A 12447-nucleotide genomic window follows, 5' to 3' on the forward strand; every position below is an offset into this window, starting at 1 on the left:
TGCATGTAACAAACAGATCAAATGATTTTAGTGGGAGACAAATCATGTTCCCAGACACCAGATCTATTTAAAGAGTGTTTATGGAGGATCAGCACAACCCGAGCTGCCAGAGGTTGGTTGGGGATCTTTCCCCCACCTTTGCTGTCAGCCCTGCAGAAATTGCTGAAAAACTACAGAAAGCAAGGGGAAAAGAGGGCAACCACAGAGCCACCTGTGAGCAAGCCATCCTTCCTGCTTCCAGATTGCTCCACTTTCCTACTGCCTAGAATGAGCAATGGCTAAGCACACACTCAAGCTGAGCTCAGATGTGAGAAACTTCAAAGAGGGGTCTGGCAGACTTTCAGAAGCTGTCTCATCCCTCCGAAGGCTGGTGATCCCTCAGAGCTTTCCAACCATGGCAGCACTGCCAGGCGTAAGTGTGGCACTATTGGAAGTGATGCTGGGGCTCAGCTGGGGCTGGCTGGGACAGAGACAGGCACCCTGTGCCTGAGACACCACTGCCACCCGTCAGCACTTGGCTGGCACAAACTGGGTGCTGACATCTGCCTGGCTCCATTCCTCATCCAGAGCAGTCTGAATGAGTGCTGCAGTGCTGGGCAAGCACAGAGGCTGTTCTTCATGTGTCAAACACAAATATCACCCTGCTCTTTCAGTCTTTTCTGGAATACACAATGTACATGTTGTGCCCACTGCAAATATATCCCCTCTGCTCCACTGAACAGTGGGTTGCAGCAGCTCTGTTGGTGGTAGCATGGCATCCATGACTTCCAGTGCTTCTGCAACTCCAATCCACAGTGCAAACCACCCTCCAAAGCACTGGAGTCTTGTCTTTATACCCCTCACTAGGTAGTATGGGACAACATCAAGCTCCTTAACCGAGACCTGCCCAGGCCACCATCACCACCAATCAGGTACCAGAAGGGAAAGCAAGAAGGGAATCACAAATAAGTGAAAATGTAGACATTACCAGCACAGGTAACTTTCCTATCACTGAGCGTAATTATATACAACTCATGCATACCTTGGAGTATCAATCCTGCAACGCACACAAGTCACATCTTTGCTCTCATGTTTGTACGTTCGGCTGATCAGCAAGAACCTGTGTATTGGTTCAAAGAGAAGTCTGCGTTCTGGTATTAATTCAGCTAGCTTAATGTTTTTATATTTAATCTTCAATCTTCTTATTAAAGGGCTTCATTCATGAGGATTAAAAATGAGAAGCTGTTTTCAAAAAGAGGCAAAATAACTTGGTGGTGCATGGGAAACAGGGCCTAAGCCTGCAAGACGTGGGACAGGCTTGACTTGCAGGAAGACAGCAAGTGCTCATCCATTGGGTACCTCTTCTGTGTGTTGCTAAACAGCTTGGCCCTGGTCATAAACTGACTGAGCTGTGAAATAAAAAAGACAAATTTCTATTTATCTCACTGGAAAACATGGGATGTATTTTCTGCTATTTAAAGCCAAAGGGTCAAAGAGGGAGTTATCTGCAGTGACATGAGCTGAAATATGATTGTGAAAATATAAAGATGGAAAATACAACGTACCTTGCCAATTATGTGCCATAGCTAACATTACTTCACCTCTCTATATGAAGGTCATAATTCATAATGAGTAAAAACTAAGAGCAGAACTCATCCTCTGCCTGCTTTGGGGTGTGCCTCCTCCTTTCTTGATAGACGATGTATGGTCTTGGAGATTTGGTTGGTTTTTTTCACATCTTTCGTTAACCCAACATTTGTGAGCAAATAGTAGTTTAAAATCACTGAAAAATCCCCTTCTTTTTTTTTTTTCTTCCTCCTTTTCTTAATGGCTCGAAGTTTTGAGCAGTTTGGCGCCCTTAAAATACTATCTTGAAAGAAAAGTGACAGATCCCTATAAATTGGCAGAACGTTCTCTGAAAAGATTAGTGCCTGTACTTTAAATAACTAGAGTTGCACTAAAAGACATTTCAGTCTTTGAGGGGATAGTTGCTGCCCACTTTCACAGGCTGAAGTTTGGGTCTCCAATGGGGTGATTCGTAGAGCGAAGGCAGCCCAGATATAGTATCTATTTTTTAAAATATGAGCTTTAAGCTCATAAAGTTACTGCTCATGGTACCTGCATTACCACAATCACAGCCAGGATCTTGGGGTTCAAACAGCAGTTTCCCCTTTTCAGACAGCTTTGATCCCTCCACACCACGACGCCCTTTCAGAAAAGCCCAGGTACTGACCCTGCAGGAGCAGAGTCTTCTGCCTTCCTAAGGAAATGTAATCTTTTTCTTTCTCTGAAACATGTACTCACAAGACACGTCTGAAGGCAGGTATGAAAACCTTCTGATGGGAATTCCAACTACAGTGACCTTGGGGCAATGTTTTATCTTACCGTGACAGTCCCTGCTTAGAAAGATTGACTTTTTGGCGTAGAGCAGCATGCTGGGGTTTGGATGCTTAGGCCATATTTCAGCCTGGCCTTTGTTTTGCCTGCAAATAACTGTTCACGTGCAAGATACTGACATTAGAAACTGGTTTCAGGGGTTGGAAACTTTGCACAAAAATGCAAATCCTGGTCCTACTTGATTAGGTAAAAAGGTTCCTGTTAATCACAATATTTACTTTCTGTATCTCTCAGAGCTTCTGTGTATCTCTGGGTTAGCCACTGGTTCCGAATTTATCAAACTCTCTTCAAATATTGACCTCTTTGGATAGTGCAGCAGCACTACCTGGTGTCCCACAGGCTTGCGTAGGGAATCTGTGCAATATGAAAACAGCAAGAATTTTCATGTTGATTTACCTGTGGTTGTCCCCTAGGAGTCTTATTTTGTAACTTAAAGAGTCAGAGAGTCTAAAACCTGACACAAGAGACTGTACCAGTACTTAAAATCAAGAAGCTCTACACAATGACTGAGGATGGAACCACTTTTTGAACACACCTGTGCTTGGATCTTTTCAAAAGTTTCTCCATTTATAACAATAACAAAATTAGGTTTTAACCAGACCAGACCATAAAGGAGAATGAACACAAACTTGTTCTTTTTGCACACTAGCAAAGGAGATGCTTCCTAACTAGCAGCTGCTGAGCAAGCTCATTGAAGTTTGGATTGTGGGATGGTTGCTAAAAGTAGACTGCATCAGGAAATGTTAACAGCCTCTCCAGCACTGATGTGCACATCTGGACATGTCTGCACTGACCCTTGAGCCAAGGCATTGCCCATATTGCAGGCTGGTGCTGAGCTGGTCCAGAGTTTTAAAGCCAGTTTGTTCATGTGGAGCCTTCTTTCATTTTCTTTCATGTCAGCCTTACTGACATGAGCAATGTCAGATGGATAGAGGTATCAGGGGGTTATACTGAAAAGCTTTCCAATGCAAAAGAAACCAAAGAATCAATGGACTATACCAAGTCCAGGATGAATAACTGGTTGAAACCACATTTGCTGTAAGATTCTTCAGGGACCACCACTGTATCTTCATCCCTTGGATGCCTCCTTTCAGCCTCTCCCATGCAGGGCTCATGACAGCTTCCACAGGGCTGTGCCACCTTTCTTCTTGTAGATCTGCACTGACATGAGTTCTCACTTTATTCTGTCACTTTGCAGAGATGCAGTCAAACAGTTTGTATTGGAAAATTTTCATGAGTCTCACTGAATAGTGACAGCGATGTTCCATTATGACCAGAGGACATAGCTTTGACTTTTTTCCCTCTACATGCCATGAAAAGTACAGCCATCCTGAAGGAATTATTGAGATAGTTACTCCCTGCTTGTACCCTGGTGCATCACTGCCACAAACAGTGAAGCTCCTGCTGAGCACTTGGCAGCACGCTGCAGGATGGGCAGCCCTCGGCATAGCACCTGATCTTCCTGAGATCCGTCTGAGCCCAAAGCTGATGGCAGATTCTGTCAAAGGCATCTGGTTGCTCACGTACTCTGGATTTGAAGCATATTTTATCTGGGCAGGGGTAGTTGGGAGTTTTCTTGTCTATCCTGCTTTAAAATCTTGGGTTTTGACTGTGGCTGTCTTTGGGAACAGAAGTGCTGACCGCTGTCACAAATGTACTTGGTTTCAAGTGTCTCCATAATTGAAACATTGCATCATCTCCGTGGTTATTTAAAAATTCTCTTTGTGACTTTACATTATTAATAAGATTTCTACAGAATTGTCTAGAAAAATTCCTTGTGTTAACCTTGATTGCAGTTTTACAATTTCCTGTTGTAACTGGACCAAGTCTGGAGTAAACTGATGTCACTTTTACTGCTCTTTCTCTTCATGTTATTGGCAGTATTGCCACCAGCTGTCGTGATAAGATATCCATGGTGTGTCAGTAGGGAAGAATCTCTCTTTTGAAGGACAAACCAGATAAAATGACACAAGAAACAGAGTGTATAGACTGTGTACTGGTTGGAAGCAGGCTATAATGAGTGGAGACGCTCTGTATGAAGTATGGATTAATTGAAGTGACGACTAACTAACTGTAACTCTACATCTAATTCATCACTGGAAGACAGATTAAATGTAAATTTGTTAAAATACACAGACACGTATGCTACAGAGAAGAAAAGGAAAATGTTGTTTGATGCTTTCTTTCTGCAGACTTCAAAGGGTTTCCCCAAGGCTAGAATCCCTGTTGCCATTTTAAAAATGGGAAAAGAGAAACAGATAGGAGAGGAGGAGTGCTGAGGTCCCTCAGCCCATGGGGCAGAGCCACTGGAAGAAATCAGGCCTCTTGAATCACCCTGTAGCGTGACAGAGGGAACTTGAACCATCTGGGTACGTTTGCATAGCATTCAACTAGATCACCCAGTAAAGGTGAAAGTAATGAAATCCGTTTTTGAAGAGATGTGGCTCGGTGTGCCATCAGAATCATAGGCTGGGAAATAGTTCACAGGAATATGCAGTATCCAAGGTAACTTATTTGCATGGAATAACGCACACACAAATCCTATTAGCATAAGAGTTACTTAAGCACATCCTCCCAAATTGATATTAGAATTTGCTTCCTGCACGCGCTCAGCAGCGCAGCGGCAAGGAGAGCCACATCACTGTCATTCTGAAGTCATAGCCTAATCTTAGAGAGAGTGCATCAGTGCTGCTCTCGTCCCAGCGCAGCCGTCCAGAAGAGCAAGTGGGATGAGGTCATGTGCCCCAATTCCATCGCCAGCAACAAGACAAAGGTACCCGTGCACCTCCAAGGTAACTGCTGCAAGGACGCAGCCGGCCGGGAAACACCGCCAGCCTCTGAATGCTACAGAAGGTGCTAATGCTTTAGTTGCTATTTGAGTGGTATTTTGTAACACACACTGTGTCAAAGGGCTGAGAAGCAAGAGCTGCTGCTACTAATCAAACTTATAAAATTATTATTAATTTTTTTTTAAGAAGAGAAGGATGCAATATATTTGCATTAAACGTGACCTGGCTTGTTCTTGTAGCTTCAAGTATGTCCCATAGCGTACGTGGCTCTCCACGTTGCACGTCTTTATCTCTTGTTTAGGGTAAGGCACAAGGGCCTCATCTCCCACGTGGGGGCATTTGGCTTTGTGGCACATAGGGGTTGCCCTTCTTAACCAGAATCAGATGTTAGCCTCCATTTCTGTGACCGGTAGCCCAGAGCACATCCCCACAGAGATCTTAAGAGAGAAAAATCTAGGGAGTGGATACTTTTTCCTTATAGCCGTAGAAAGTTGATTTGTGTCAGATATTGTAGGGCTCTACATATGCCAACAGATAAGGAGCAGAGGAACAAGGAGACAACCTGAGCAGTTCATGTATTTCATGGAGTTAGAGGGCCCTAGGATTTGAAGCACCATGCATGTATGTAAGATTCACCATTGCAGATCTCAAACCCTTTGTGACTTTTATTGAACGTTATTTTTAAAAGTAAATGCATAAGCTGTTTAAATTTGAAGTTTTGCTTATTCCTTAAATGAGTTTTATAATTTGGATGATGTTCAACACTTGACTCCATTCTGAAACCAGCGATGAATCTGCCCTATCCATCTTAGCATCGTAATGGATAGATAGAACATATTAAGAGTTATCACCTCAAAGACAGATCAAAGTCTACTTCCTTCAATATTGACTTTCTTTAAAAGGACCTAAATATAACCCACTAGCTAAATAATTCAGTTTTGGGAGGGGTGGAAGAACTGAGTGCCTGTTTATGCAACAGACCACAATAACTCCGCACTTTTATGATTTGCTAGAGAAGAAACCCTTCTCACATTTTCTGCTTAAGGAAATGTTACTCTTAGACTAAATGAACCCAAACCTGTCAGCCATCCAAATGGACTCTTCACCGACATAAGTGGCAAATACTTGCATGGATCACTGACAGGAACAGCTCAGCTCAAGGAACAGAAAGCATGAGCTAATCTGAATAAATGGTCCATTTTCAGATGTTTCACAATGTTGGGCAGTGTGGTTTTCACGTACCCTACTTGAGTCACTGTGTTTGATTATCACAGGTGTTGAAAGACCTGTAGCTCACACTGGACTTTAAAATTTAGTTTTGTTTTTTTTTTCTCTTTGTGTTCCTTCCTTAAGTACCTCAAGGTATTGGAAAATATGCCTATCAATGTGCACACGTGATAAAATAGCGTTCAGTTAATGCCAAGCATTCTTGGGCTTTCCCAAGCAGAGTGGCAATACTGTCTCTTTGTAAGAATGCCAAGAATGGGGTTCTAGGGCCAGATCCTGCCATTTGTCCATATATGAAGGAATGGCGCCTGGAAGGCAGTCCAGTCTGGAGGGTTTCCCTGTATGCCAAAAGCCACAGCTGTTGTAGAACTCTTTGGGGTTCTCACAGAACATCCGTGTTATCCATCAGGCAAAGCGCTGCTTGACTGGCTCTGTGGTTTTTGTATCTACCTTCCAGATGGGGAGGAGGCAGAGAGACCTCAAGGCTGGAAACCACAGATCCCAGCTTCACCTTCTGGACGTGGAACGGCATACTGTGAGTGATCGACTTTCAGCTGTGGCCCTGAAAATGACTATACCTGTATTTGGAAAATACTTTTCCTCTCTCTTTGTGCTTTAAGTGCTGAGGAATCAACAAATATTGAGTAAGCTGCTCTACCCTGTCCTGTGTTCTGCAGTATAGGGCCGTGAGAGTTTTAGTCTCAGCTCTGTTTTCTCAGATACTCCTGTTTATCATTACCAATGCTATTTTAGTTAAGAATTCTAATCTATTTTGTACTGTTGTAACAACTGCAAAAGATGGAAATGGGATCTTCTAACCATTGATAGGAACAGTCCTGTTGCAAATGCCTTGACATCAAAGTGCAGCATACCCGCTTATTCCTGGTGGGAGTCACTATAGAGTCACTATTTCACACAGTAAAAATCTCTTATGATGAGACTGATTGCTGGAGCTCTGTCCTAACAGTTAGAAATCTCGGGCCAGAGTCGCCACTGAGGGCTCTGCACCCCAGCAGTGCAATTCTAACTCCACTCAGCATTCAGTCTCAGACCTCTGCCTTTAACCAGAACCAAGCACCTTTTTCACATGCTCAGGTACACAGACACAAGCGACGCGTGCAGGCTGCCTTCTCCCAACTCCCACAGCCATGCCCGTGCCCCCAGCGTGTGCCCTCTCAGTGCCACATGGATGGGGCCGGCCAACAGCTCATAGAGAGGCAACGTACCCACTTTCAGCTCCTTCCCGAAGACGGTCCTCTCTCCCAGGGCAGAGCAGTTCCAGCGCCCGTTGCGAAACTGGAACTGGCACTCGTTGATGCCCATCTGGGACCCTTCCCCAATGACGATAATAGCGTCGGGCCTGCTCTGGCAGATCGCCCGCTGCCGGGGGGCGAGACCCGGGATCTTGTTGCAGATGATGCTGGCTCCCAGGGCCACCACAGAGGAAAAACCCCTGCAACGACAAAAGACCGAGGTGGCTGCGGGGAGGCTCTTCCCGGAGGCAGACGCGGCGCGGTGTCGCGGAGTCCGGCGCCGGCAGGTGCCCCCGGAAAGCCCCCGTCTTTCCCACCGCTGCTTCCCTCTCCCTCGCTCTCTCCCCGGCTAAAGCGGAGATAAGGAGAGCGTGGGCTCTTGCCAAAGCGGGACCCAACTTCCTCATTCGTAAATTCAAGCGCATGCAACAGCGTTGCGTGCCCGGGCCACGTACGGCATCGGGCTGGGAGGGTTCTAACCCTCCAGTCGAACATTCAGAGGGAGGGGAAGAGCCCACGCTCCCTGCCCCGCGGCCGGGCGCACCTGGAGGGCAGCGCCGCGACCGGCTGCTGCCCCGAGCGTGCGGCGTTCCGTGCGTGGGAGCGGGACCGCCCCGAGCGCAGGTAGCGGCGGGTCGGGGGCGGCCGGGGCACCCCGCGCCGGGCACGGAAGGAACCGGGCCCCTCCGGGTCCCACCTGCTCCGCTCGGTGCCCGGCTGTCGCTTCGCCCCGTGCGAGCTGCGCCGCGAGGGTCGCTCGGAGGCGCGGGGGTTCTAACTATCTCTTACAAAATCATCGTGATCACCGCCACCGGGTTTTTTGAGACTTCCCGAGTTAAATAGTAACAGGTCTGGGCAGGTTAGGCTGAGAGCGAGAGGGAGCGCAATTGTTATAAAAGGCGGAAAAAAAAAAAAAAAAAAGTTACTTACCCGATCTTGATATACACAATCCCCAGGCTCAGGAAGATGTGGAAAATCCAGCGCCTTGTTTTCCTGTTCATATTCCTTGCTTGCCGTGTCTCAGCCCAACGAAATGATGCCCGCGAAATGATGCCCGCGGCGCTGCTGGGCCGGCTTCGCTCCCCGCTCCGGGCCGGGTCACGGCAGCGCGTCCGACCGGGGCAGCCCCCGCCGCGCCCCGCGCCGCCCGCCGCTGCCTGCCGGGGTCTGCCCGGGGCCGCCGAGCATGGCCCCGCGGGGCTCCGCTCTGCCCCTCTCGCCGCCTTTCCCTCGCTCCCGGATTTGTATGCCTGTCACACGCAGCGCTTTATTGCCGGCGATGTACGGGGCTGCGGGATCCTCCCGAGCGCCGGCGGCTCAGGGCTCTCCCCCCAGGTTCAATGTTAAGTATCTCCCCGTCTCTCTCTTTTTTTCTTTTCCTCCCTTTCTCTCTTCTTCAGCTACTTGGGCGTGTTCTCCAAAGGAGGGAGTTGTCCAGCCAGGGGGAAGAAAGGCGGGGGAGGTGGGAAGAAGGGTAACGAGAAATGGCAAACAGATCACCTGCTTGCCAGGAGGCTCACAGCGATCCTCCTCGGGCGGAGGGCACGGCTCCTCCGAAGGGCACGGCCCGGGGGAAGGCGACGGGGACGCGGCGGGGTGGCACCGGGGGGCGCCCCGTGGGCTGCCCCGGCGGTGCGCCCTGCTGGCCGCGGGGCGCCGGGCGGCATGGGGCCGCCGTGCCGGGCCCGCACCGCACCGCACCCGCTGCTGCTGCCGGCACGGGGCAGAAGCTTCTGCTGACCCGCGGCGGCCGCCCGCTCGGGAGCCGCTCAGCACCTCGGGCCGGTTTTATGCTCTCGCGGCAGCCCCACGCTCCTCCCCTCGTTCTGCCTCCACGCGCGTAACTCGCCGCTCCTCTCCCCCCCGGCTGCCCGGCCGAAGCGGAGAGGCGAGGGGCGAGTCCCGGACATCCCCGCACCGGGCGGCGGCCGCCCTCCGCCCGCAGAGGGCGAGAACGGTGCCCTTCGTCAACCGCGCGCCCCGTCCGTGCACCTGGAGCGCCTTTCCCACTTCGTCCGTCGGTTCTGCTGATGACAGCGATAGGGACAGCCCCGGCGAGCGGGGAGCGCCGCGTGTCCGCGGGATGCCCCGGCCCCACGGGACGCGCACGGGGCGGCCGAGAGGAGTATCGCCGCTCCTCGTTGCGGGAATTTGCGCGGATGTGGCGGCTATTTTATTATCCACTTAAAATATTTCTAACAGGGAGGTTACCTAAATGATAACAGGGGTGTGGTGCTGGAATTGTTCTGCTGATAGTGTTTTTCTGAAAACAAAACAAAACAAAAAGCAATAAAACGTGCCCGGGATCCGCGCTGGAAAGCCGCGCAGACACCTCCGCGGAGCGCCGGTCCCGGGGCGCCCCAAAAGCGGGGACGGCGGCGGGCGGAGGGCTGCAGACAAGGTTACTCCAGAGAAAGGGCACGGAGGGCTCTTGGCGACCTCCTCCAACGCCCCCCGGCCGTCTCTCCCGCCTCGCTCCGTCTCCTCTATTCTCCTTTCCCCTTCTCTCCATCTGGTCTCACAGCACCTTTACATCCACCGCGCACAGAGCCCCCATCCCGTGGGCAGCCGGCGGGCAGCAGTCCGAGCCGGGCGCGGGGCGCAGCAGGACTCGGCCGGGCAGGTCGGGGCGGGGCGGGGCGCGCGGCGCTGCCCGCTCTCTCTGTTACGGCGCCACCTTGCGGGCGCGGCACGGTGCGGCGGCCACGGCACCTGCGGGACGGCACCGGCGGCTGGGCGGGGGCTGGGCCCGGCGGCGGGACACGAGCCGGGAAGCGGCCCTGAGCCCGGCGTGCGTGAATGGGATCGGCTTAATGGGAAATGAATAGAAGGCTTTAGGGTACGTCTTCCCTGTGGAGGGGGAGGGAAGGCCACCGCAAAAGGAATGGGCAGTTCAGAGAGGCAGAACGGCGTTCTTCCAGCTTGCATTTATCTATCATCTCCGTAAATCAGCGAGGAACGTACAGCGTTGAGGCTAAACGTGAGCCCGGCCCCAGCTATCGTGCCGGGACAGGCATCCCGCGCCGTGCAGCGGCACACGCGGCGCTGGCAGCTGTGCGTGGGGGGGGTTGCTGGGGGGCGATGCAAACAGGTGTGCGACAGCCGGAGATGGACCGAGCGGCGGTGCGCTGTGCACAGAGCGCTCCTGCAGCGAGCACGTGCCGAGGTGTTCGCCCGGCTCCGGTGGGCACACGGCCAGCGCGTAGGGCGAGGCGGGGAGGCGCGGAGCAGCCGTGTAACACGCTTCCATTTCTGTAAAGGAATATCCGTGTGCTCCACGCATGTCACCCTTGGCGCGTAAAGCAGATGTTTTCTGCGCCTTTATTTTTTGCTTGGTTCGGTGCCGTCGGTGTTAGTGCAGTGCAAACCTGCAAACCGACATCCTGTGAGCCTTAGAGCTGCTGCTGAAGTGGTATCAGTGGCACGGGGGGGAAGAGAGGGGCTCGCTGCTTTTAGTCCAAATGGCCACATTGACTCAATAGTCCTTGAGCAGAAATAAGTACAAACAGTCTCAAGAGTCTCATCTTGAAAACATACTCTCCGGAGAACAATCTCCTCCCCAGGTTAGCCTCTGATCACAAAAAGAATGGGGAGGTCATTTTCAGTTTGCCTCTGAATTTCATCCCGTTCCATGCTGTGGTGGTCTGGCACACCAAATGCTGCTCAAATGCCAAATAGGCTCCATTTCTGCCCTTTATTCCCAGTGCTAGAGTCGTTCTGTCTGACCCAGCACCAGCAGGGTGGCTGGTTAGCACAGCACAGGGTATGGGGGCAGGTCAGGGCTAAGCAAACTGTTGTCTTAAGTTTCTGTGAGAGCAGAAAGTGGCAGAGCCTCCTCAGAAATTAAAGATAAACCAGTTACTGGGCTGATCAATATCTTTTTCTTACTCTGTTGCTAAAAAATTGTGACCCAGATATAAGCAAGTGTGTGTGCCACACTACACATGCGCACTACACATAAAATAACATTCCTGGGCAGATTACAGAAGGGCAGTTTGTCTTGTTTGGCAACGTTTCTAAAACATTTTAATCACCATTTAAGATGTTCATAGACCTTACATGGTCCTTCCATGCATGTGGTCTTTCCAGTGCTCCAATGTAACTCATCTTTACTTAGTTACCATGTGTATGCATGTACCTGTCTTTTTCGTACTGCCTTCTATCTATTGATTTATAATCTCTTCTCATAAAATCAGTGTGAGATGTTATGATGGATAATTCTATTAACAGCATAGCAACAAGTAATACAACACTTGGAACAATGCTTAGAGATGTCAGAAAAGAAGTAATTGGGATGTAGCCTTTGGAAATAAAAACATACTTGAAACCATTGGGTTAAACCCATTGGGGTTAAAAAGAATCAGCAATCCTGATGTATGTGAAGATGTCTGCAGGTGAAACCTGGCCTTCAGCTGTGACCCAAGAACACTGTGCCTGCAATGTATGTCTGTCCTGTACGGCCAGAGCCAGCTTATGTCTTTCAGTTATCAGCAATTTGTCTTGCAGTTATCAGCAGTTCTGCTTAGCTGAGATGGCGTCCCAGGTTTTGTCATTTGGTGCACTGATAATCGGCAGAAATCAGAGGGTTTTCTTTCTTTGTTTCAGCCAATGCAACGTGGCTGTGTAGTGCTGTTACAGAGATTTAGAAAGGGACTTTCTTACACTGCCAGGCACTCTCTTTTTAGTAATCCAGCACCTGAAAGAGTTTTTGCACATCCATGAAGTGCATTTGCTGGCATCATCAGACTCTGCAAGGGAACAAGCAGAAAGGAAGGCAAGATCCTTCCCCATGCAGCAGCCTC

The 12447-nt window shown here is 49.9% G+C and overlaps 1 protein-coding gene across 1 annotated transcript in view; it reads right to left on the reverse strand.

Moving 5' to 3' along the window:
- The window catches only part of WNT7A (Wnt family member 7A), a 32016-nt gene extending 23235 nt beyond the window's left edge, over window positions 1–8781 (reverse strand). The window contains exons 1-2 of the mRNA XM_048957636.1: window positions 8576–8781; window positions 7619–7845 (exon numbers count right to left, since the gene is read on the reverse strand). Coding sequence (XP_048813593.1) covers window positions 7619–7845; window positions 8576–8646 — 298 coding nt within the window. The 5' untranslated portion in view covers window positions 8647–8781. The remainder of the gene's footprint in view (window positions 1–7618; window positions 7846–8575) is intronic.
- Between the last annotated feature and the right edge of the window lie 3666 nt (window positions 8782–12447).

This window comes from Lagopus muta, chromosome 11, assembly GCF_023343835.1.
Source record: "Lagopus muta isolate bLagMut1 chromosome 11, bLagMut1 primary, whole genome shotgun sequence".
In the NCBI taxonomy this organism is placed as follows: Eukaryota; Metazoa; Chordata; class Aves; order Galliformes; family Phasianidae; genus Lagopus; species Lagopus muta.